Source organism: Leptonychotes weddellii, chromosome 13, assembly GCF_054177405.1.
Source record: "Leptonychotes weddellii isolate Sample4059 chromosome 13, ASM5417740v2, whole genome shotgun sequence".
Taxonomy (NCBI): Eukaryota; Metazoa; Chordata; class Mammalia; order Carnivora; family Phocidae; genus Leptonychotes; species Leptonychotes weddellii.
In genome coordinates, this window is record NC_138381.1 from 56,573,102 (window position 1) to 56,599,878 (window position 26,777).

At 42.9% G+C, this 26,777-nt stretch overlaps 1 protein-coding gene across 4 annotated transcripts in view; it reads right to left on the minus strand.

The window, feature by feature from the left end:
* Positions 1–8,160: 8,160 nt before the first annotated feature.
* HIRA (histone cell cycle regulator) overlaps positions 8,161–26,777 on the minus strand; it is a 90,231-nt gene continuing 71,614 nt past the window's right edge. For 3 of the 4 annotated variants that reach the window (XM_031040935.2, XM_081801608.1, XM_031040937.2), the window contains 5 exons: positions 26,450–26,508; positions 25,928–26,033; positions 24,382–24,504; positions 23,730–23,893; positions 8,161–9,048 (listed from right to left, as the gene is read on the minus strand). In XM_031040935.2, coding sequence (XP_030896795.1) covers positions 8,594–9,048; positions 23,730–23,893; positions 24,382–24,504; positions 25,928–26,033; positions 26,450–26,508 — 907 coding nt within the window. In that variant the 3' untranslated portion in view covers positions 8,161–8,593. Of the gene's footprint in view, positions 9,049–21,498; positions 21,588–23,729; positions 23,894–24,381; positions 24,505–25,927; positions 26,034–26,449; positions 26,509–26,777 lie in introns of all 4 variants that reach the window. The other variant, XM_006744977.2, reaches the window with a different exon arrangement.

Consider the following 26,777-nt stretch of genomic DNA (forward strand, 5'->3'; position numbering starts at 1 on the left):
AAAAGAATTGCAGACCAATATCCACGATGAACATGGATGCAAACATTCTCACTGAGATACTAGCCAATAGGATCCAACAGTACATCAAAAGGATTATTCATTATGACCAAGTGGGATTTATTCCTGGGCTGCAAGGGTGGTTCAACATCTGCAAATCAATCAATGTGATACACTACATTAATAAAAGAAAGGACAAGAACCATATGATCTTTTCAGTAGATGCAGAAAAAGCATTTGACAAAGTACAGCATCCTTTTTTGATTAAAACTCTTCACAGTAGGGATAGAGGGAGCATACCTCAATATCATGAAAGCCATCTATGAAAAGCCTACAGTGAATATCATTCTCAATGGGGAAAAACTGAGAGCTTTTCCCCTAAGGTCAGTGGACAAAGATGTCCACTCTCACCACTGCTGTTCAACAGGTACTGGAAGTCCTAGCCTCAGCAGTCAGAAAAGAAAAAGAAATAAAAGGCATCCGATTTGGCAAAGAAGAAGTCAAACTCTCACTCTTTGCAGATGATATGATACTCTATGTGGAAAACCCAAAAGACTTCACGCCCAAATTTCTAGAATTCATACAGGAATTCAGCAAAGTGGCAGGATATAAAATCAATGCACAGAAATCATTTACATTTCTATACACTAACAATGAGACAGAAAAAAGAGATTAAAGAGTTGATCCCATTTACAATTGTACCAAAACCCATAAGATACTTAGGAATAAACCTATCCAAAGAGGCAAAGGATCTGTACTCAGAAAACTATAAAACACTCATGAAAGAAATTGAGGAAGACACAAAGAAATGGAAAAATATTCCATGCTCATGGATTGGAAGAACAAATATTGTTAAAATGTCTATGCTACCTAGAGCACTCTATACATTCAATGCAATCCCTATCAAAATATCATCGAGATTTTTCACAGAGCTGGAACAAATAATCCTAAAATTTGTATGGAACCAGAAAGACCCGAATAGCCAGAGGAATGTTGAAAAAGAAAACCAAAGCTGGTGGCATCACAATTCTGGACTTCAAGCTATGTTACAAAGCTGTAATCATCAAGACAGTATGTTCCTGGCACAAAAACATAGACATAGATCACTGGAACAGAATAGAGAACCTAGAAATGGACCCTCAACTCTATGGTCAGCTAATCTTTGACAAAGCAGGAAAGAATATCCAGTGGAAAAAGGCCTCTTCAACAAATGGTATTGGGAAAATTGGACAGCCACATGCAGAAGAATGAAACTGGACCATTTCCTTACACCATGCAGAAAAATAGACTCAAAATGGATGAAAGGCCTAAATGTGAGACAGGAATCCATTAAATCCTAGAGGAGAACATAGGCAGCAACCTTTGTTACCTCGGCTGCAGCAAATTCTTGCTAGACATGTCTCCAAAGGCCAGGGAAACAAAGGAAAAAATGAACTACTGGGACTTCATCAAGATAAAAAGCTTCTGCACAGCAAAGGAAACAGTAAACAAAACCAAAAGACAACTGACAGAATGGGGGAAGATATTTGCAAATGTCTTATCAGATGAAAGGCTAGTATCCAAAATTTATAAAGAACTTATCAAACTCAACACCCAAAGAAAAAAGAATCCAATCAAGAAATGGGTAGAAGACATGAACAAACATTTCTCCAAGGAAGACATACAAATGGCCAACAGACACATAAAAAAATGCTCAACATCACTTGGCATCAGGGGAATACAAATCAAAACCACAATGAGATACCACTTCACACCAGCCAGAATTAACAAGTCAGGAAACAACAGATGTTGGCAAGGAAGCAGAGAAAGGGGAACCCTCTTTTACTTATTTATTTTTAAGACTTTATTTATTGAGAGAGAGAGAGAGCATGAGCAGGAGGAGGGGCAAAGGGAGAAGCAGATTCCCCACTGAGCAGGGAGTCAGACGTGGGGCTCCATCCCAGGACCCTGAGATTATGACCTGAGCCAAAGGCAGGTGCTTAACTGACTGAGCCACCTAGGTGCCCCACGGGGAACCCTCTTACACTCTTGGTGGGACTGCAAGCTGGTGCCGCCACTCTGGAAAACAGTCTGGAGGTTCCTCAAAAAGTTGAAAATAGAGCTACCTTATGACTCAGCAATTGCACTACTAGGGATTTACTCCAAAGATACAAATGTACTCATCTGAAGGGGCACCTGCACCCCAATGTTTTTAGCCACAATGTCCACAATAGCCAAACTATGGAAAGAGCCCAGATGTCCATTGACAATGAATGGATAAAAAAAGATATGGTATAGATACACAATGGAATACTACTCAGGCATCAAGAAAAATGAAATCTTGCCATTTGCAACAACGTGGATGAAACTAGAGGATATTATGCTAAGCGAAATAAGTCAATGAGAGAAAGACAATTATCATATGATCTCACTCATATGTGGAATTTAAGAAACAAAACAGGATCATAGGGAAGGAAGGGAAAAATAAAACAAGATGAAATCAGAGAGGGAGACAAACCATAAGAGACTCTTAATCATAGGAAACAAACTGAGGGTTGCTGGGGGGAGGGGGGAGGAGATGGGGTAACTGGGTGATGGGCATTAAGGAGGGCACATGATGTAATGAGCACTGGGGATTATATAAGGCTGGTGAATCACTGAACTCTACCTCTGAAACTAATAATACATCATGTGCTAACTAACTGAATTTAAATAAAAAAGTCACAGAATGGGTAATATAAAAAAAATGGATCAAAGTCCTAAATATAAAAGCCAAAACTACAAAATTCTTAGTAGAAAACATAAGGGTAAATTTACATAACCTCAGATTTATCAATGATTTCTTAGATATGAGACCTTCTAGAAGAATAAGCAACAAATGAAAAAATAAATTGGACTTCATCAAAACCGAAAACTTCTATGCTTCAAAGACACTATCAAGAAAGTAAATGCACAACCTGCAGAATAGGAGGAAATATTTGTAAATCATATACCTGAGAAGGAACTTGTATTAGAATGTATAAAAAAACTCTTACAACTCAGTAATAAAGACAAATAAACCAATTTAAAAGTTGGCAAAAGATCTGAAAAGACATTTCTCTAAATAAGATATTTAAATGACCAATAAGTACATTAAAAGATGCTCACCATATTTAGTCACTAGGGAAATGCAAATGAAAACCACACTGAGATACTTTTTCACACTCACTCAGATGGCTCTAATAAAAAAGTTAGATAATAAGAATCTAATTGGTGAAGGGCGCCTGGGTAGCTCAGTCGTTCTGCGTCTGCCTTCAGCTCAGGTCATGATCCCCGGGTCCTGGGATCGAGTCCCACATCGGGCTCCCTGCTCAGCGGGAAGCCTGCTTCTCCCTCTCCCACTCCCCCTGCTTGTGTTCCCTCTCTCGCTGTCTCTCTCTGTTGAAAAATAAATAAAATCTTTAAAAAAAAAATCTAATTGGTGAGAATGAGGATAAATCAGAACTCTCATATATTGCTGGTAACAAATGTAAAATGGTACAGCCATTTGGAATGTAGTCTAGAAGTTCCTTAAACAGTTAATTATAGAGTCACCATATGACCTAGCAATTCTTTTTTTTTTTATCATGTTCAATTATCCACTGTATAGTACATCATTAGTTTTTGATGTAGTATTCAATGATTCATTAGTTACGTATAACACCCAGTGCTCATTACAAGACCCAGCAATTCTACTCCTATGTATACATTCATGAGAAATGAAAACGTCCATACAAAAACGTGTACACAAATGTTGATGGCAGCATTACTCATAATCGTCAAAAGGTGAAATCAACCCAAATGTCCATCAGTGGATGAATAGATAAGCCAACTGTGGTATTCCAAACAATGGAATATTATTTGACCGTAAGAAGGAATGAAGTACTAATACAGGCTACAACATGGTTGAACCTTGAAAACATTATGCTAAATGAAGTAAGCCAGTCACAAAATACTACATATTCTATGATTCCATTTATATGAAATATCCAGAATAGGCAAATTACAGAAAGTAGATTGGTGATTGCTTTGGCATGACAGGAATGGGTCATAATAAAGCTGTGGAGTTTCTTTTTGAGTTTATAAAAATGTTCTAATACTGACTGTGGCGATGGTTGTGCATATGTGTGTAACTCTACTAAAAACCATTGAATTGTACACTTTAAATAGGTAAACTGCATGTTATGTGAATTATATTTAAGTAAATTTTTTTAAAGGGCAACATGAGGCATTCTTTTTTTTTTAAAGATTTTATTTATTATTTGACAAAGAGAGAATGAGAAAGAGAGAGCACATGAGAGGGGGGAGGGTCAGAGGGAGAAGCAGACTCCCCGCCGAGCAGGGAGCCCGATGCGGGACTCGATCCAGGGACTCCAGGATCATGACCTGAGCCGAAGGCAGTTGCTCAACTGACTGAGCCACCCAGGCACCCAACATGAGGCATTCTTGTGTTGATGAAAATGTTTTATATCTTTAAAAACAAAACCAAACCAAAAACTTAGGAATGGGTCCTATGGTTTGTATTTTTAACTTTATAAGGCACTGTCAAACTTTATCAAAGTGACTGTTTTGCCTTCCTGCTAGCAATGTATAAATGTTCTAGTTGCTGCACATTCTTACTAATATTCAGTAGGATATATAATGGGTGTTATATGCAACTAATGAATCATTGAACACTACATCAAAAACTAATGATGTACTGTATGTTGGCTAATTGAATTTAAATAAAAAAAAAGTAGGATATGGACAAAGGGAAAAACTGTATATCAGACAGAGCAGAAAGTTAATACTGAAATGTATGGAGAAGCTGAATTCAAACAAATGGAAATTCCAGGAAATAAATAGAAGGGAGCTGATTCTTAAAAAAAAAAAGTCATTCTAATAGGTATGTCTTGTTATATCATTGTGGTTTTATCATCTATCATTTGCATTTTCTGAATGACTAATGATGTTGAACATCTTTTCATGTACTTATTTTAGTTGCCATCCATGTACCTTTGGCGAAGTGTCCTAAGTTCAAAATAATTAATTACAAAAGTAATTAAATTTTAATTAAATTTAAGATACAAAAGAACAATAATTAAATTTCACAAAAATTACAAACTTAAAACCAAAACACCAATAACATTTATTTATTTATTTATTTATTTATTTATTTATTTAAGATTTTATTTATTTATTTGACAGAGACACAGCGAGAGAGGGAACACAAGCAGGGGGAGTAGGAGAGGGAGAAGCAGGCCTCCCGCAGAGCAGAGAGCCCGAAGCGGGGCTCGATCCCAGGACTCTGGGATCATGACCTGAGCCGAAGGCAGACGCTTAACGACTGAGCCACCCAGACGCCCCAACACCAATAACATTTAAAGATGAAAAACAATCTGGAGAAAATACGTGCCATGTATGTGAAAGGACAGGGATAGAGATCAAATATGGGAAGAGATGATGGATTTTGTTCTCTTGAGTGTCCCTGCTATGTGTATATACAATCTCTCACTGCACCAACCTAATTTGTAAAGGGTTCTGACTCCTCATATGTGGTCTGGAGGCTGCCCAAGATGATCAAGTCAGAACTCTGAAAGGCAAGGAGTCCCAGCCCTGGAAGACAGAGGGCCCCAGTGTTCTGCTTGCAAATAAGGTCAGCAGGCAGAGGTAGTGGGAAGGTGTGGGCATCAGTGGACAGAGTAGGGAGGTCAGCAGGCATTAGGAGTAGGGGTGAGGAGAAAAGGGACAGTGGCACAGCGGTCACCAGCAGAAGCACAAAGAATAAGGGTGGGACAAGTTTTTTTGCCATTATTTCTCCAAATACTTTTTTCTGTCACCTCCTTTTCTCCCCTGTCCTTTGAGGACTTCAATTGCTTGTATATTGCGTTACTTGACATTGTCCTATGGCGTATTGACACTATTTTTTTTTCTTTCCTTTTATGAATTTTTTTCTGTTTTGGAGCATTTTTATTGCTATGGCTTTACATTCACAAATCTTTTCTTCTGCAATTATTTCATCTTTTTCATCTTTAGAAGTTTGTGGCTTTCTTATGGTCTTCTATGTTTGCACTCAATTTTTTTTAACATAATGGATAGTGTTCATTTTAATATCCTCTGCTAATTTTAATATCCGTGTAAGTTCAGGGTCAGTTTTGATTGATTTTTCTCGTTTTGGATCATGTCCCTGCTTTTTGTGCCTGGTAGTCTTTGTTTGGATGCCAGACACTGTAAACTTTACTTTGTTGGATGTTGCATACTTTAGTATTGTTATAAAACCTCTTGAAATTTGCTTTGCAATGTAATTAGTTGGAAACAGTTTGATCCTTTTGGGTCTTGCTTTTATTTTTGTTAGATGAATCTGGAGCAGTATTCTAATTATTCAATATTTAGGCAATACTTCCTGAGTACTCTACTCCAAGCCTGTGAGTTACAAGGTTTTCTAATCTGGTTAGTAGGAACAGGTACTGTTCTTAGCCCTAAGTGATACCTAAACAATTTTCACTCTAATCCTTTCAGGTGGTTCCCTGTCTACCCTTGGCTGTCTCATTTCTACACCCTGATCAGTGCTCAGTTAAATATGCACTGATAGGGTAGGGCTTTCTCTACTGAGGGTAAGGTTCTCTATGGAGCTTTTCCTTTCCGGTATTCTGTCCTGTGAACTCTAGCTGCCCTGGTCTCCCTGGGTTCTCAGCTTTATTTCTTCGACTCAAGTAGTCAGCTGGGCTCTACCTCAGCTTCTCCTCCCTTTGCTACAGCCTGGAAACTCTCTGGATAGTAAGCTGGGGCAGTCATAGGGATCATCTTGTTTTTTCCATCTCCCAGGATTATTGTCCTTTGTTTTCTGATATTCAGTGTCTTGAGATCATTGTTTCATGTATGTTGACTGACTTTTTTGGTTGGTTCAGATAGGTGGGTAAATTTGGTTCCTGTTATTCTATCTTGGCTGGAAGCAGAAGTCCATGACATCTTTCATTTTTCTCTCCTCTCCAAGTAACAGTGTCAGGTGGCTCAGTTGTTGGGCATCTGACTCTTGATCCTAGCTCAGGTCCTGATCTCAGGGTTGTGAGTTCAGGCCCCACGTTGGGGTCTGAGCTGGGCATGGAGCCTATCAAAAAACCCACAAATAATACTGTAAAACACTGACTGTTAAAAGTTTTCTTCAAAGAGGCATTTGTTAAGCACCAGGACTTTGCCTGTGTGATCCTGGTTAGCCCTCACAACCATGCAGGTTTTCTTAACCTCATCTCCAATTGACAGCTGAAAAGTAGGCCCAGATTTTTGCTGGTCTGGATTCCGGACAAGCCTGTCAGTCCCAAGGCCATGTGCATCCTGTGGCTCCAGAGTTCTCCATGCCTTGCTGCCGAATTGCCAGGGGAGCTGCCTGACCTGCATGGCATCCCTGGCTCCTCATTCCTTTAAGAATAGCTCATACTTGCAGCCTGGCCTCTGAGGTGTTCATACCCACATGCACTCTGTGCTCTGGCTTTGTCAGGCATGCCTGTATGCCTGTGTCTCATCCAGCTGCCTGACATGAATGAGAAGGCAGTAAGATGGCCACTAGGTAGGAAAGCATCCAGAGAGGGGATACCAGTGGCCAGAGTCACCCAGGTCTTCTAATTCTAAATCCACGCCTCTTTCTTGGGACTTGGGATCCCACCCAGCTGGCAGGGAGGCAACAGAGAGGTGCATAATACAGAGGTAAAGGTGCTCCATCCTCACCATGCTTGAAGATTCTGTGATTCTAGCTATTTCCTCTCCTGTGGGTCAGCTTCTGGACCACATTCTAGGAAAATCACAGCTTTCAGATAATTCTTCAGAAAACCCCAGTCTGTACTTAATGATTTCCTTCCACAAAATTGGCAAGCCAGCTGTAGCCCTCGGTGCCCAGCATGATTGGGGACCAAGGGGCACAGCACAGCCAGAAGCAAGGACCTTGATGACTGGCTTGGGAGGAGCCTCAGGTGAGGTGGCCTATCTGCTAGCCCCAGAAGCCTCAGATGCTTCATGGTCAATGAAGTGACCTCCATGCTGGGTAATGAATTTCTGCACAGAGAAGTTGGGGCCATTAGAGGACATCAAAGATTCCTTCCAGTTCTGATGTTCCATAACTACCCATTTTGGGAGAGGGAGCTACGGCAGGGGAGGAAGGGGGAAGTTAGAAGGAAAAGGCAGGGGAAGCCAGGATGATTTGGTATCCAATGCGTGTTCATTTATTTTACACTTACAAAAGAAATCGCCCACCCCTCTGCCCCATTCCCCAAAAAACAGTCTCTTTTTACAAACATTTAAAAATTAAAACCAAATGAAGATAGACAAGTTAATTTCAGTACAATTATTTTTCAATGTAGCTGTCATAATTAGAGTTTAAATTTCCTACAAGTGACCAATGTCCAAGTGACTTATAGGGAAATCCTGATTATTGGCCAAAAGGAAAATTCCATATTACAAGTTAGCAAATTCTAGTACAAAAATAGTCCGCGTTGGAATAGCCTTTCCTTTTACCTAGGTCTTGGGTCAGTCTACTGACTGCATAATACACTAACATTTCCGGGGTCTCTCTTTCACAAATGGCTCATTCGTCATAGCTGAAGCAGCACGATGCCTGCTGTGGCAGGGACTAGTGTCCACCTCGGGCCCGTGCTGGAAACGGCAGGCCTGGGAGTGCCTCACTGACCCCAGGGCAGCAGGGCAGGGCCCCAACCCCAGCTCTGCACAGGGGTCCTGGAGGGAGGGATGAGTGGCGGGCAGAGCTGCCCCCCTCTGAGGGAGCAACAGGCCCAGGATATGGGGGAAGTCCGCCCAGGGAGCTGGGCCAGCGCTGGCACAGGACAGCCCACCTCATGCCAGTGTCTCCTCGTCCTTCTGTAGTCTGACGAGGTGAGAGGTGGCCCTGTGCATTGTCAGCGGCGAGTGTGTGGCCCTGCCCTTGTTGCAGCCAGGGAAGGCCTGGGTAGGCTACTTGTCCCTCAGGATGTCGAGCTGCTCCTGACACTCGGTAAAGAGGCGCTGAAAGCGGAGATTCTGCCCGATGACTGGCAGCAGCTCCTTCAGCAGCTCTCTCTTCCTCAGACCCTGTGGACACAAAGCGTGACAGTTGAGTACAAGTGTCAGTGAGGAGACCTGGACGGTGCTGGGCTTCCCTGGCCTGGCAGAGACCCTGTGTCTGTCCATCTGACCCCCAGACACCCCCTGGAGAAACCACAGATGGATGAGAACAATTTCTCCACATGCTGGAAGTCCCAGGCAAGCTAAACGCCTAAGCCGGGGCATGCGGGGTGGAGTGGCAGGGCGCAGGGGAGGGACACAGTGCAAGGATACAGCAAAGAAAACCAGGGTAGGTTCTGCTCCTCTGTGTCCCCTAAGTCCGCTGGCACAGTCACCGCTGGCCTGCAACTGCACTGATTACTGGCCATAGTAGCTTGGCCTTCCAGAGCAGGATGGAAGTAGGATATTAGGGGAGAGAGGTGGGTGGATGGCCATCCTGGAGGAGTTGTTCCCTAATGTGGATGCTCTCTGGGGGCCTGAGGTCAAGTCTAGGGGTGAAGTGGCTGGCCTTGGTTTTACAATCCTGGGGCCTCTGCCCTTGGGTCTTGCCCAGGACTCTTGCATGCCTGGGTGCACTGGCACCATGGTCTGCCTGGGCTCCTCTGCAACATGCACTGCAAGGAGGGGTCTCTGCTGCACAGAACCCTGAGGAGCACAGTTGCTGCAAAGAAAAAAACTACGAAATGACAACTCTGACCGCTGGAAGAGAAGGAAGGCCCAAGATGTTAAAATAAGCATGGCAGAAAGACAAGGAATTATAGAAAAGAACCAAGTGTAGATATTAAATTTGAGCAACACAGTGGTTGAAGGGATGGGATCTGCAGAAGAATGGACACTGCTGAAGACCAAGTCAGAGTGGAGTCAGATGGAGGACCAGACGATGCTCGAGGAGGGAGGTACACAAAGAGGAAAATGCAAGCGGAGAAACCATATAGGAAAAGTAAAGGCAGATGGAGGATGACAGAAGGGCCCAATATCTACATAATGGGTCCCACAGGACAGAGAAAGAAGAAAGAAGGAAATATTTAAGGAAATAATACAGGTAGATTTCACACAATTAAAGAAAGTCAAATGGCCTTAGGTTGAAAGCCTCCATGAGTGCTGATCATGTAAGATATGGAAACATAATAAAGGCCATATATGAAAAGGCCACAGCTAACATCATATTCAAGGTGAAAACTAAGAGCTTTTCCTCTAAGATCAGGAATAAGACAAGGATGCCCACTCTCATTACTTTTTTTTCAACACAGTACTGGGAGTCCCAGCCACAGTAGTCAGATAAGAAAAAGAAATAGAAATCTAAATTGGTAAGGAGTAAGTAACTTTCACTATTTGCAGATGACATGGTACCACTATACCATACTATATAGAAAACCCTAAAGGACTCCAAAAAACTACTAGAACTGATAAATGAATTCAGCAAAATCATAGGATACAAAATTAATATACAGAAATCTGTTGTGTTTCTTCACACTAATAATGAAGTAGCAGAAGAGAAATTAAAAAAATAATCCCATTTATAATTGCACCAAGAATAATAAAGTACCTAGGAATAAACCTAACCAAGGAGGTGAAACTGTACTCCAAAAACTGTAAAACACTGATGAAAGAAATTAAAGATGACACAAATAAATGGAAAGATATTCCATGGTCATGGATTAGAACAACCAATATTGTGAAAATGTTTGTATCACCCAAGCAATCTATAGACTTAATGCAATCCTTATCAAAATACCAACATTTTTCGTAGAACTAGGAAAAAAAATAAGATATGGAAAAACTGATATCTAGACATGTAGGATGAAATATATAGAATTTGAGAGTATCAAAGATAGAAAAATTCTGAAAGTTTCTAAAAAACAAGATCATATCACCTACAAAAGAAGAGAGATCAAGATACACAATAAAGTAGTATTTTTAATATATTGGAAAAAACCTCAGAACCTAGACTTTTTTACCCAAACAGTTACTCATATAAGAGAGTATAATAAAAAATATTCTTAGGCTTTTAAGACCTCAAAAGGTTTGCCACAGGAAGGATCCACCATGAAAATGTTTTGGAGGAAATACTCAAAGTAAGAAGAGATAAATCCAGATAATGTTAAAAGAGATATGAAAAGAAATGTGGTTAACTCTGGCTGAAGTTTATGTTGGCCTTAAGAAAACCAAGAAAACAAAAAATGTAAATGGTTTGAGCTTGGTGATAAAAAAAAAAAAAATAACCTGTCAGACTGGATAAAAGTCAGCCATCTGATGTTTGTAAGAAACATACAAACATTGATGCAGAAGGGTTAAAAATTAAAGCCAGAGAAAGATACGTTAGTAAAGAATAAAAAGAGAGCTAGTATTTTATAATTACCGAAGTAGATTTTGTGACAAAACATCACTGGGGAAAGAGCAAGTCAAAAGAGAGGGACAAAACCACCCTCAGGGAGATTTTAATACACATTCAACTAGTGATGGGTCACGGAAAGGCAAAAATCTACAGATTCAGGTAATCTGAACTGAACAGTTAGTAAACATGACTTAATGGACATATATAAAATGAAAACAAACATTCTTTGGCACATGTGGACATATAAAAAATTGCTCTAAAAGCAAACCTGAACAAAATAGCAGGTATCATGTACATTGCAGATTGGCATGGCCAAATATAGCCTACTATCTATTTTTTGTAAATAATTTATCAAAATGTAGCCACACCTGCCTATTTGTTGATATATCATGCTACAAGAGCACTGTGGAGTAGTTGCAGCAGAGACTGTATGGATTTGCAAAGCCTGAAATATTTACTCTCTGGTCCTTGACAGAAAAAGTTTGCCAACCCCTGATATAAATCACGTTCTCTAACCAAAATACAATTGAGTAGAACTCATGACTGATTAATCAATTAAGTTAATTAATTTAGTTAACTGAAATTTAAAAGTTAATTTAGTTAATTAGAAATTAAAAATGATTTACAAGTAAATAGTAATAAAAACACTAACCATTGCAAAACTGTTGTAGAAATGCCACAGAAGTGGGGCTTAAGGATACTTACAAACGTAAAACATCTTATATCAGAGAACATAAAAGAATGACAACCAAATACCTGAGTCTAACCTAGGGTGGAAGGAAGGAAGGGATGGAGGGAGGAAAGGAGGGATGAGGGAGGGAAGGAGGGAAGGAAAGAAGGAGACATCAGAAAAAACATTTTTAAAATGACTTGCATGACCAGCTGAGTAGGGGAGCCAGTCTGCAAAGACTAGGAAAGGTGGCCATTTTTTCAAACGCCCAATATTCAACAAAAGATCATGGGGCATACAAAGAAACAGAGAAACATGGATATGGTTGGAAATGGTATTGGCCCATTCAAAATAACAAAATAAATCTCCAGAAAACTGACCTTAAAGAAACATAGGCCTGGAGCTTATGTGACAAAGACTTTAAAACAATCGTCTTAAATATTCTCAAAGAGAACATGAACAGATGGCCATATCAGGAAAATGATATGTGAACAGAATGAGAGTATCAACAAAGAGGTAGAAATTATAAAAAAAGAACCAAACCAAAATTCTAGAGCTTAAAAGCACAGTAACTAAATAGAAAAATTCACTTGAGTGTTCAACAGTAGACTTGAACAGACAAAAGAAAGAATCAATGAACTTGAATTCAAGTTATTTGAAATTATTGAATCTGAACATCAAAAAGAGAATAGAATGAAGAAAAATGAAAATAGTCTAAGGGACTTATAGGATACCATCAAGCAGACCAATATATGCATTGTACAAGTCCCAGAAGAATAATAGAGAGAGAAAGGGGAAGAGAGCTTATTTGGAGAAATAATGGCTGAAAAGTTCCCAGGTTTGAGGAAATACATGGATTTACAAATCCAAGTTCAACAAACACTCCATGTAGGAAAACCCCAAAGGAACCCATACTGTGACAGATTTTAATCAAACTACGGAATATAAGCATATTTCTCAGCAGGAACACTGAAGGCCAGAAGGCAGTGGGATGACATATTTAAGGTGCTAAAAGAAAACCTGACATCCGAGAATACCATATCCAGTGAAACTACCCTTCAAAAACAAGGGAAAAACAAACACATTCCCAGATAAACAAAAACCGAAGGAATTCATTACCATTAGATCTACCCTACAAGAAATGCTAGACGGTGTCCAAGTTGAAATGAAAGAATACTAGACAATAAAACATAAAGTTCTCTGGTAAAGGTAAAAGTAAGGACAAATATAAAAACCCATATTATGTAATTTTGTTTGGTAATTCCATTTTTTTATTCTTTTATAAGATTTAAAATACAAAAGCATAACAAACTATAAATCTATGTTAAAGGTTATAGAATATATAAAGATACAATTTGTGACTTCAATAACATAAAGTGGGTGGAGTGGAACTGTACCTGCTTATGGGCGCACATGGATGTGCATGTGCGTGCATGCGCTCCCTCTCTCTCGCAAATCAATCAAGCAAGCAAGCAATCTTTAAAAAAAGAAAATTCTCCCTTGCCTAGCCCCCCTTCTGGCTACTGTGTTTATACACAGTAGGATCTACAAAGAAAGACCTCAAAACAATAACATAACCTTCTATCCTTTGAAACTAGAAAAAAAAAAGCAAGCTAAACCCAAATCAAACAGAAGCAAGTTTATTAGTTTAAAATAGATTGTTATAACTATAGAATGTTTTTGTTATCCCTACGGTTATCAAAAAGAAAATATCTATAGAATATACACAAAAGGAAAAGAGGAGAGAATCAAAACATGTCACTAAAAAAATCAACTAAATGCAAAGTAAAATAGTAAAGGAGGAAATGAGGGACAAAAAGATATAAAACATAAAATAAATAACAAAATGGCAATATTCAGTATTTATCTGTCAGTTGTTACTTCATTATTATTTTTTTGAGAGAGAGAAAGGAAGGGCAAAGGGAGAGGGAGAGAGAGAATCTTAAGCAGGCTCCATGCTCGGTGTGGAGCTGGACATGGGACTTGATCTCCCAACTCTGAGATGACGACCTGAGCTGAAATCAAGAGTTGGATGCTTAACTGACTGAGCCACCCAGGCACCCCTGTCAGTAATTACTTCAAATGTAAATGGATTAAACTCCCCCCCAAAAAAAAATGGGTAAAAAGAGTCAAACTATATGCTACCTACAAGGAACTTACTTTAGATCTAAGGACACACAGGTTGAATATGAAAGGATAGAAAAAGATAGTCCAAAATATAACAGAAGAGATGGTTATACTTGTATCATACCAAATAGATGTTATTTCAAAAACTGTTACAAGAAACAAAGAAGGTCATTGTATAATGATAAAAGGGTCAATTCACCAAAGATGATGTAACAATTATAAACATATGCACCAAACATCAGAGCTCCTAAATATACAAAGAAGACAGTGAGCTGAAAGGAAAAATAATTCTAGAATAATTGTAGGAGACTTCAATATCCCATTTTCAATAATGGATAGAACAACCAGATAGAAGATCAATAAGGAACCAGAAGACCTGTAAAACAATATAGACCAAATTGTACCTTATGTACATATATAGAACATTCTACCCGACAACAGCAGAATACATTTTTCTCAAGTGCACATTTAACATTCTCCAGAAGAGACCACATGTTAGATCACAAAACAAATCTCAATAGGTTTAAAAAGACTGACATCATAAAAGTATCTTTTCCAATCACAATGGAATGAAACTAGAAATCAAAAGCTAAAGAAAAACTGGACAATCTGCAAATATGTGGGAATGAACACACTGTTAAGCAATGATTCAAAAAGAAATCTCAAGGGAAATTCGAGGATATCTTGAGACAAATGAAAATGAAAACAACATACCAAGAAATACAGGATCCAGCAAAAGCACTTGTTAGAAATTCATAGCTGTAAGAGTCTACAAAGAAAGACCTCAAAAGAATAAGATAACCTTCCATCCTTTGAAACTAGAAAAATAAAAGCAAGCTAAACCCAAATCAAACAGAAGCAAGAAAATCATACATATTTGAGTGACAGTAAAATGGAGAATAGAAAAATAGAGAAAATAATGAAACCAAAATGTACTATTTGAATAGATCATCAAAATTGATAAACTGTTAGCTAGATGAACTAAGAAAACAAGAGAGAAGACTAGAATGACAATCAGAAATGAAACAGGGACATTACAACTAATGCCACAAAAGTAAAAATTATAAATAAGGGAATATTATAAACAACTGTACACCAACAAATTGGACAACCTAGATAAAATGGACAAATTCCTAGAAACACATAGCCTACCAAGACTGAATCATGAAGAAATATAAAATCTGAGTGGATCTATAACTAGTAAGGAGACTGAATCAGTAATCACAAACTTCCCAACAAAAAAGAGCCTATGAGTGACCAAATGGCTTCACTGGTGAATTTCACCAAATATTTAAAGAAGAATTAATAACAATCTTCAATTGATACAAAAATTTTTTTGATCAAGTTCAACACTCGTTTATTACAAAAACACTCAGCAAACTAGTAATAGAAGTCAACTACCTCAATATAATACAGACCATATGTGAAAACATCACACTCAATGTTAACAGACTGAAAGCTTTTGGGGCGCCTGGGTGGCTCAGTCAGTTAAGCGTCTGCCTTTGGCTCAGGTCATGATCCCAGGGTCCTGGGATCGAGCTCCACATCAGGCTCCCTGCTCGTCGGGTAGTCCGCCTCTCCCCTTCCCCCCTTGCCCCCCGCTCATGCTCACTATCTCTCTCTCTCTCAAATAAATAAATTCTTTAAAAAAAAAAAAAGACTGAAAGCTTTTGCTCTAAGGTCAGGAGCAAGGCAAGGATGCCAGCTTTCACACTTCTACTCACCATAGTACTGGAAGTTCTAGCCAGAGCAATGAGGCAAGAAAAAGAAATAAAAGGCATCCAAATTGGAAAGGAAGAAGTAAACTTTTTTGTTTGTAGACATCATCTTATATGTAGAAAACCCTAAAGACTCTACAAAAAACCTATTAGAATGAGTGAATTCAGCAAATTTGCAGAATAGGAAATCAATACACCAAAATCAGTTGCATTTTTATATACCAACAACAAACATTCTGAAAAGAAAACTAAGAAAACAGTTCCATTTACAATAGCTTCTGAAGAATAAAATACTTAGGAATAAACTTAACCAAGGAGGTTGAAAGACTAGTACACTGAAAACTACAAAATGTTGCTGAAAGAAATTAAAGAAGACACAAGTAAATGGAAAGACATCCCCTAGGGGTTCCTGGATTGGAAGACTTAATATTGCTAAGATGTCAGTAACACCAAAAACAATCTATAGATTTAATTTACTCCCTATCAAAATCCTAGTGGTGTTTTTCTATAGAAATAGAATAATTCATCCTAAAATTCATATGGAATCTCAAGGGACCCTGAATAGCCACAAGAATCTTGAAAAAGAAGATGAAAGGTGGAGGCCTCACAGTTTCTGACTTCAAAACTTATTTCTGTTCTTCCCATTAAGTCGCCTGAGGTGACCTCTGAAAATGGTTCACTATTCACTTCCCCAGAAAGCCCAACAAAATCATGCAAATCAAGAGATTCAAAGCTTTGTGTTCACTTTATGAATGCATCAAAAGTTTGCATATCTGAAAAGCCACCATGTATCTGAAGGATGTCACTTTACAGAAGCAGTGTGTGCCACTCTGTCGCTACAATGGTGGAGTTGGTAGGTGGGATCAGGCCAAACACTGGGGCTGGACACAGTGTCAGTGACCTGAACAGAGTGCTGCTGAATTTTTACTGCACATGCTTAAATGCAGAGTAACGCTGAACCTTAAGGGTTTAGATATAGATTCTCTGGTCACTGAGCATACCCAGGTGAACAAAACCCCCAAGATGTGGTGAGAACTTACAGAGTGCATGTTTGGATTAACCTGTACATGAGCTCTCCCTGCCACAGAGATGATCCTTACTGAAAAAGAGCAGATTGTTTCTAAACTGGAGGAGGATGTTGAAGAAAAAAGAAAAAGATATCCCAGAAGAAATGAAATTGAAGAAAATGAAGAGACAAGAACTTACGGCTTGGGGGTAAATTCTGCATAAAATAAATATAAGTAAAAAAAACCACAAAAAACAAAAAACAACCAAAAAACAACCCCCCCAAACTTATTTCAGAACTATTGTACCTTTTAATTTTTGAACTATGTGACTATATTACCAACCAAAATAAAATTTAAAATTAAAAAACTAAAAAATTTAATTAAAAAAAAAGAAGTAAACTGCTATAAACAAAGCAGAACATTCTGCCTGCCTATGGCACCAGGGGCAAGCTCCAAGAGGATCCACCCTCTGAACTGAAGGCTGGTGCTAATACCAACTGCCACAAAGTACCACCTCCCACTCTGGGCTCTCAGTATGTCTCCCTACTGTTTAAGGCAGCAGCCGGGGACACAGCGCATCACCACATTTCTGGCCATTGGTCACAGGTCCTACCGTGAAGACTGGCAGAGGGAGGCTTCCAAAAGCAGGATCTGGCTGCAGAGACAGTGGCCAGCAAAGAGCTCAGGCACCTGAAGGATGGTTACTTAGTGGCCCAACCCTTGGCTTCCTGTCTCCCTCCTGTGTAAACTGAGCCATGATCTTTGAGGGAAAGAAGCCTGGACCTTTGGTGTCTCCTGAAGCAAACTGGTAGCTCATATCACAAAGAGTAATTTCCCAATATATAAAGTGTTCCTACGAACCAATAAGAAAGACACATGACAATGAAGTGTTTCAACAGTTAAAAAAAAAAGGAAGTATAAGTGGCTCTTAAATATACTAAATGATGCTTCCTAATAAGCCTCTTGGGAGGACTGCTGAGTCAGCATTGCTGGTTGTAAGTCCATCTTCCATCTACTGCTCCATTTTCCCAGCCACCTTGAGGACCAGTTCCATTTGAATGGTCAATTCTTACCATAAAAGTGATCATGAAGAAACTCAACAAGAGAGCAGAGTGTTCATACTCAAACTTGCCCTCAATATCTAGTAAAAAAGTTTTTTTTAAAAAAGGAATAAATTCAGCATAGTGCTGAAGTCAGGAGGGAATGTGGCAGACATCAGGAGTTGGCTATGTCCACATCTGCTCTAAGACCTCTTCTCCTACATATGCTTTACTGCTCACTTCCCTAAACTCCCTTGCAATGAGGGTGCTCACGTGATTTGTTGGCTGCCTGTGAGGCACAGACTAGCCTTTGCAAGAGCTTTTCTTTTTCTGGTAAGAATGGTAGATGTTGCTGGTACTGGTTTTCCCCTGTCCTCTTTCCTTGAACTTCAGATATGAAAGCTACCTTGTGACCATGAGGTGAAGGCCAGGAAAGTCACAGAGATATAGGGTGCCACCTACCTCCAGATGACTTATTTGGAAGAGAGGAAACAACAACAACAACAACAACAACAATTTCAGCCACCATTGGAAGTATCATTTACCTGCAGCTGAAAGCATTTGTCATAGATACCAGGGACCATGAGCAGACTACCTATGTTAGGCAGTTTACAGAAGGTGAAAAGCCGATGGGACCACACTGATGGTACTCCTGGGAAGGGAGCCCCAGGCTCTTCTGGACAAAGCTCCAATGAGGTGTCCTGCTTGGAGCTGGCAAGAACAAGCAGCAGGAAGGAGTGGAAGAAAAGAGCACATGGCTAGTAACTGGTGGCCTGTTTGTGCCTCCTTCCATCTGCATCATATTGGCCTAGCATTCTCGCCTTCAGGTGGATACAGAAAACTGCTATGTAGAGCTCCAACTGACGTTATGGGCTAAGGCTCCCAGAGTGGCAGCTGGATCACAGAGTGAAGCTCTACAACCTGGCCAGGGGAGACGTTGGTCAGGCACATGCTGACCTATCTCCCACCCAAGAAGACGTCCTGTCAGGGTACCCTGGAAGTGACGTGTGCTAGGGAAATAGCTCTACTCTTACTGGTAATTCAGAACCACGCTTCCTGTTGAGGACATGGGACCAAGGTACACAAAGAGAAACAGACCTCAGAGAGCTAATGTGCTAGTGACCTAGGGTTGAGTTGGGATGTGGGGAAGGTAGAAATTCAGAGAGGGATGCCTTTGCCTTGGGAACACTTATTGATGAGAAAGAGGCTGAGCAAGCTTCTGTCAGACTTGAGGGCCTAGGGGGACCAAAGCAGGGGCCAAAATGAAAAGTGGGGATTCCTGGTAAGTTATCCCTCCTTGTGCTGACACCCCAAAGGGATGTACCCTAGAATAAGGGTAAACTGGAAGTAAACCAGCCCCTGCACAAATGAGTGTCTGGCTTTGAGTCATGAGACAGCCCAGAAAACCTCAATCCCTGAACTGGGTTGAGGGCTCTGCAGTGCTGGTGCCTCCAGAACTGGCAATAGCAAACAAAAGTACTCTGTGAAAGAAGGTAACATCACCCGAGGCCTCAAACCATTTCTACAAATAATTTTCCAGACAACATGTCCAGCAGATAGTTAAAAATAATCAGACATGTAAGGAAATAAGATAATATAAATGAGAACTGGCAGAGACATTTATAGGCAAGAGAAACAGATCCACAAGGGCTCCCAATAGCAGAACTATAAGACTTACAACTTTAAAATAACTAAGCTTACTACGCTCAAGCAGATAAAAGACTAAATTGAAAATATGGGGGGAGAACTGAAACTATAAAAAATGATACAGCAGATTTTAAAAAGAGAGGACATTATATCTCTCTGATGATGGGGAAAATGGAAGGGAAGATATCACTGAAGAAGAGAACTAAGGAAAATCCATAGAATGAATGAAGGAAACCAACTTTGAGCTTTGTGAAACTTCAAAACAATGAGGGAGCCAAAAGAACTTACACAGCAATGGAAATCAGATTTGCAGCAGAGATTTTACAACAAAGTCTGCAGCGCCATACCTTCAAAGATGTTAAGGGGAATTGGACTTTGAAGTTACGATTCTAGTAACCAACCAGATTAAGATCTACTGCAACAAAATAAAAATCAAATAATTTACACACAGGCCAATCACACACCAAGGCCTGCAGAGCCTGTGAGGTCTGACCCTCCAACCTTTCTGACTGCAGCCCCTATCACCCTCTCACTGCTATTTTGCTTGGCTATTCCTTCCACACTGCAAGCCCTTCCACCTCAGGGCCTTTGGATTCGCTGTTCCCTCTGCCTGGATGTTCTTCCCCTAAATATCTGTGGGGCTTTGCCCCTCACCTTTTCTGGTCTCTGCTCAGTTAAGACTTCCGTGATTACTCAATATAAAATAGCATCCTGCCAGTAACCCCCTGGCCACTTTACGTTTGTTCACAGCACCCGCCCCCACCCAACACAATACATGTACTTGCTCTGCTGTTTAGAATCTGCCTCTCTGCACAAGAATGTAGACCTATGAAGGTGGGGCCTGTTGGCTTTGTTCCCTGCTCATTGTCCTGTGCCTGGCCAGAGCAGGTGCTCCATCAGTATTTGCTTAGTGACTGCATGAAGCAGGGGAGCTAACTTATATCCACAACCCCATCCCTCACCAACCTGCTTCTTTCAAGGCACTAGCAGGCACAGCGCAAGCCAAAAAATTTGGAGGTGACTATATGCATGTTCATTATTGTCTGTCTCTTAATCTATTCCATATCCACCCATCCACCCACCAAGTCTTGTTGGGTCTGCCTCTAAAATACAACTTGCATCTGTGCCCTTTCCCCTCTCCATGGCCATCACACCGATCCAAGTCACCTTCGTCTATTGCCAGGACTGCTGCAAAAACAAGCCCTGACTGCTTTCCTACGTCAGTTCACATCACCCCTGCTAACTGATCTCATGTCACAAACTCCTGCAAAAGCTCCAGCTCACAAGATCTCAATGATCTCCTTTCTGCTCATCTGTCTCACCTCATCTCATACCACCCTCTCCTTTGCCTACTATGCGGCAGCCACAGTGGCCTTCATTTACCACACCCGGTTTGCATTCACTATCACCTCTACCAGGAGACTCCCAGGTCTTGACAGAGCTGGCGCATTCTTATCCCCGGGTTTCATCCTAAAAGACCCCTTCTGATATCTTCCCTGGCCACTTGTTCCCAGGCACCCTCGTCTGATTGCTCTGCTTATTTCTGGGCATAGTATAATCCATAGTCTGAAACTATCTTGTTAACTGATTGCTTCCTTGCTTCTGTGCCTTCCTACCAGACTGGGAGCTCCATGAAGGCAGGGAAGGATCTTTCACCTTCTCTACGGAACAAACCCACAGCCCCCAGCAGGCAACTCTCCTCAGCACAGGTGCTTGCGTGGCTGAGCACTCCCTGGGCCCCCGACGCCGAGGGCCCAGCTGCTGCCCGGCACTGCAGGGTTGGCATCTCATCCTCCCACTGACGCTGGGGCCCAAGGCGGTGTGGTCAAGAAGTCTAATGGGGAAGAATTTCAAAGCACTTCGGCTTATTTTTCATCTCCACTTTCACTTTTCAAGACAGAATTCTTGTGGCAAGAATGAAAGCAGCACCTACCACTACCGTTGACTCCCACTGGCTTCCAGTGGAGTAGTGAACCGGACCCAGTAAGTCCTTGCATATTTCTCGGAGTCGGTATTCAAACCCTAATTACGGAAAAAAAACAAAACAAAACAAAACAACAAAACAAAACAGAAATAGGAACACATTACAAAAAGAAATAAAAAATCAAGAATATGCTAAGTTGTTGCGTATATCAAACCAGATTGAACAAATGTTTATTTTATTGCCTGCTTTGTGCAAAATGCCTCTTGCCCGTCTCTCAGTTTGGGGCACTGTGATCCATAATGACAGACTCTCACTCACGAACCCACTCCCATGACAGCATATACAGCAGCCCCTCTGTGTGCTGGGCCCATGGGAAAAATGAGATGTGGCCAGCTCTGGGACAAACTCCCCAAGGTGATGGGAAAATGTAGGAATCGTGGAAGGGAGGGGAGTGGGCTAGTCAGATTTGTTTCAGAAAAGACATGTTGGTAGTGAGAGGAGATCAGCAGGGTCAGGAGGCAGCCTTCAGGAGGTAAGAGATGGCAAGGGTATGAATTTAGGCTGAGGAGGTGGTGACGGAGTGGAGAAGACAGGAGAAGCAGTCACAGGCCTGTCAACTCATGGGTTATGGCACAGCCACGTGGAGTGCCAGAAGTGCTGGTGGCAGAATCTGGGGGCCTGTCAGCACTGGCGGCAGCTGAAGCCACAGGGAATGATGAAATCACCCAAAGATGAGGATAGAGAATAAGAGGGTGATGCTGGAATCTGAGGAATTTTAGAAGTGAGAGGGGTCTCCCTTTACAATTTGAGTCCTTTTATGGTCGAGGAAGCAAGAGATAGAGTGGAGGTGACTTGTGTATGGACGCAGGAACAGACGTGTGGAAGATGAGAAAGAGAAGCAAGTGGTAGAAGTGATCCCACAAACTGGTGCAGGCCCCTGAGGAGGCAGCGACTTTGTGCAGGGCATCAGGCTGAGTCCTGATCAATACCCAGGATGAAGCAAATTAGAGGAGCCAGAGGAGAAGTCTCCCCAGAGGAATGGGGTATGAGGCCCAGATGTGACAGGAGCACCCCAGCAAAGGTATGGGCTTGGGAAGATTGAGTATTTAGAAGAGTCAGTGACCACACAGGCTGGGCAACCACGCAGAATGGGCAGGAAGAGGAAAATTAAACTCATGTTTGGAGTCTGCTGGGGAGGGGTGAGGGACTTCGAGTTGGTCAGCCATGTCTGTTGTCATCAGAGGTGTATACATACACACAGTTACGTCATCAGAGGCAATGTGATATGTTTGAGTTCTGGGAGTGACATTTGTAGGGGTTCAGCACGGTTTTCTCTCTTTTTTGTACTCTAAATTATAAACAAACTAGGCAGGGTGTTGTCAAAAGCAAAGCAGGAAGGCCATGAGAGGCTGTGGGGAAGGCTGTTCTGTGATCAGGCCTGGAGCTGTGTGGTAACACAGGGAGTTTTGGGAGGGCTGGTTCTCAAGCCACAACCCTGGAGGCTAAGCTCAGGGGGGAGGAAGGCTGGTAAGAAACAACCCCACACTTGCCTAGCAAAGAGATGAAAGGCTATTTATTGGAGGTCGCCCTGAGAACAGGATGGCCACATCTTCCAACATACCTAGCTTTCTGCTGGCCGAAAGGGGATGAGAAAGTGGTGGGGGAGATACTGGGGAGGGGACAGAAGTGCTCGCAGGGAAAGCTGGGCTGGAAGGCCATGGGGGAGGTGCTGGACAGGCTGGCCCTTCCAGGGCAGGAGGGGCTTAGAGGAAGAGAAATGCAGGCTCACTGGATGCTGCCGGAAGATGCCCTTCCCTGGGGTGACTGGCTGACCACTGCAGATCCAGGGTGTGAGGGAGGGCAGGAGGGTGAGCATCTCATCTGCTCCTCTGGAGCAAGTCTATCCGAGCATCCTGTGCCCCCACCTCCTCCCGCTGCCAATCCTCCTGGCCCTCAGGGCCTACCTGATTCAGGGCCTCAGAGCCTCTAATGGGCTGGATGCCTGCTGAGCTGCCTCGATTACAGCTCAGGCTAAGAGATGGGGGCTGAGGGCCGTCTGGTTAATGGGGGAGCTGGAGGCCAGGGCCTCTGGGGGTGAACATAGGAGACTGGGAGGAAGAAGAGTGCAGAGAGCCCAAGACCACTGCACTCTGCCTTGATTCATGGGCTTTCAGGAGGGTCATGTTGGGAAAGAAACGGAGTCAGGCCCAAGAAGATGGAAGGGCCACCAGAAACCTCACCTTCGTTCACAAGGTACCGGGCGTAGAGGAGGAGCCAATGGCGGTACTCATGGCTGGACTGCAGGGTGAGTGCCGCCGCAACCTGATTCTCCAGGTAGGCCAGGGTGGTCTCCTGCTGCACTACATGAGGCACGGAGAAGAGCCGGGCTGCCTGTCTTCCTGAACTGCAGAGACCGGCAGAGCAAGCATCATGAGGCAGTGGGTACTACATGGGTCAGGAGGCTGCTACCGTGAGCCCCTGGGCACCAGTGAGGAGCCAGTAAAGGGGCAGGTGTCAGACCCCATGCTGGCTAACCTGTCCCCATGTCCCAGCCACAGGCCTCCTGGCCACTCTAGCACCCCTGTCCCACCCTGTACCTCCTATCTAGGCCCGAGGTGACAGGTCAGCAGCTCATTCCTCCCCACCCCAAATACTGCCCATGATCGTGTCCATGACTCGTAGCACCTCAGACCACTATCTGTGCCCTGAAGTGACAGGGCTTGTGACCTAGCACCCTGAGATATTACCCAATGTGGGCCCACAACCGTTGGCACCCTTGAGCCTGCTTGTGCTAAGCAGCAGCTAGGCATAGGGGGTGGGCAGTCAGAGAGCAGGCCGGTGGGACTGTGCTTGCATGACCCGGCCACCTCCCCCAGCAGTTGGGTCACCTACGTGGAGGCACGGCCCTGGACTATGGCTAAAGGTCCGGAGCACAGCATGGCGTCCTGGGGAGGCAGGCTGCTCCTGAAGTCCGCACACTGGGCCAGGGAGTCCTGCTTGTCAGAAACCAGGTTCCTGGGGAGGCAACAGCAGGAGCAGAGGTCAGGAAAACCAGGAGGTCCACCAGAAAGGCTGGCGGTGAGGCCACCAAGGAGCAGGCACCACATGACCTTCAGCCAGAGTGCCAGCTGAGGCTGTCACTGCATTCTCTCCACAGGGCCCTCAGGGACAGGTTTCATAACAAGGCAAAATCAATGACAGTGAAGGTCATCAACGGGGCTCTCGCTGGGACCACTTGAGCTCCATGGTCTCAGAAGTTGAGCACAGGGGCCTGCGTATGAAGTGTGCATAGGATGCCCACTTGCCCAGGGCCCACATGGCCCGGCCTTTGGAAGCTCCCAGGGATGCCAGGCTCTAGCCTTCCCGAGCTTCTGTAGCATCCCAAGCAGTCAGCTCTTCACCTTCTCTGGACCTTTCACATCTTTGTTGAAAACATTCTAGCCACACTTTAAAAATAGGTGCCTTTGTAAAACACTAAGCCAACATTCCCCTTCTTAGACAACCAGCCTGTTTCCATTATTACAGTAATCACATATAATATACAAGTTTGCAACTTGGAAGAGCTGGGAATAGGTAAACTTTTGTTTTTGTTTTTTTTTAAGATTTTATTTTTAAGTAATCTCTACACCCAGCATGGGGCTTGAACTTACAACTGTGAGATCAAGAGTTGCATGCTTTCATGACTGAGCCAGCCAGGTGCAGCGCCCTTCCTCCGCCCCTCACCCCCCGCTTTATTTTTTTTTTTTAAACTCAAGAAAGAAATCTCAATGGGAGGATAAACTTGTGCCTGGCAACTCTTAACAGAAGAGGGCTGGAAGGCAGCTGGTTTGGGTATGAAGGACCAAAGGTGCAGGCAGAAGAAAAGAATTTCTGACTGGCTGGTACACAATGTACATACTTTACACATCTGGATTAAAGTCTTGGAGGAATAGAGATTTTACAAATACAGAAAAAGCCTCCAAACTCCAAAATGGGCTGAGGAAAGACACAGACCACGACACATGATAAGTGACTATCCAACCTCACTAATTCACAAAGTCAGCCAGAAGTGCTACCTAGCTCCTGCTAAGCTACAAAAATTGAGGAATGGTGGTGAAGTTGTTGTGAAGCCAACTCACCTATGCTGACAATGGCTAAGGAGGCGAGGCTGGAAATGTGTATCGACAACCATAAGAATCTTCAAATGCCTGTTCCAAACAAAGTGACCCAGAAAACGATGTAGAAGGAAAGCACCCCTGCCCACAGGGACCGTGGGGCCTGTACTGGCGGGTTTGAGCTCTTGCTCTCCTCTAGTGGACAGAGACCAGCAGGGCTGCCACCACAGCATCCACTCCAGGGCTTGACTGTCAGAAGCTGGGCCAGGCAGGCCTGACTGCTTTCGTTCCAGCTCAGATGGACACTCTCCCAGAAGGGCAGGGCCAGGAGCTGGCTTACTTACCATGTAGAAAGCGACGGATTAAAGCAGTATGCCTTCCCATTAGACAGGTTCATCACTGGGATTCCATGCTGTGTCAGCAAGATCTGTGACACTGTCATGTCACTTCCTGGGGAGACAGCACAAGAATGGGTCCTGGGTGCATTCTGAACAGCAGGTGCCTGCATATGCACCTAAGGAGAAATGCAAACCACAGCTCCCACAGTCCCAGCAACAGGTATCTTAACACTGACGCATAACTAGGCAGTCACTGCTCTACTCTGCGCATGCTGGTCTCACTGCCATCCACAAGCTGTTTGTCACCTCTTAGGGACCCATTCAAATATGCCCCTGGAGAGAACGCATCTCCCTACCATGTAACGACATCCCCTACAACATAACGACATCCCCTACAACACGAAATGCTTCGGGCTGGGCCCAGAGCTTGGTTCTCCATCTAGGCTGAACAGGATGCTTTCATGTTAGGAACCCAAGCTGTCCTGCCCCCACCCCAGGGAACAAGGGGTGGTCTACTGCTGAGGTTACCTGCCAAGATGGAGTGTAGAGATTCTTCTTTCACCACAACCACCTGTCTGTGAACATCCCTAGGAGGGAGACAGGGAACAGCTTACTCTGCAGCTGGGGTAAAAGCACCAGAATGTGCCTCGGTGATCAGACCCCACTCCATGGTCCCCGGTACACACCCAGCCCTTGCTTCCAGGATGGGGGCTCTGCGCTGGAAAGGGCTTCCACTCCCCATGTGTCACTACGCTACCTCTGCACAAGTCTATGGGAGAGGGCCTAGGCAACAGAGCTGTGGGGCCTGCCACCAACACCATGCCAACTCTGGGAGAAGTGTGGCCATGCTCTTGGT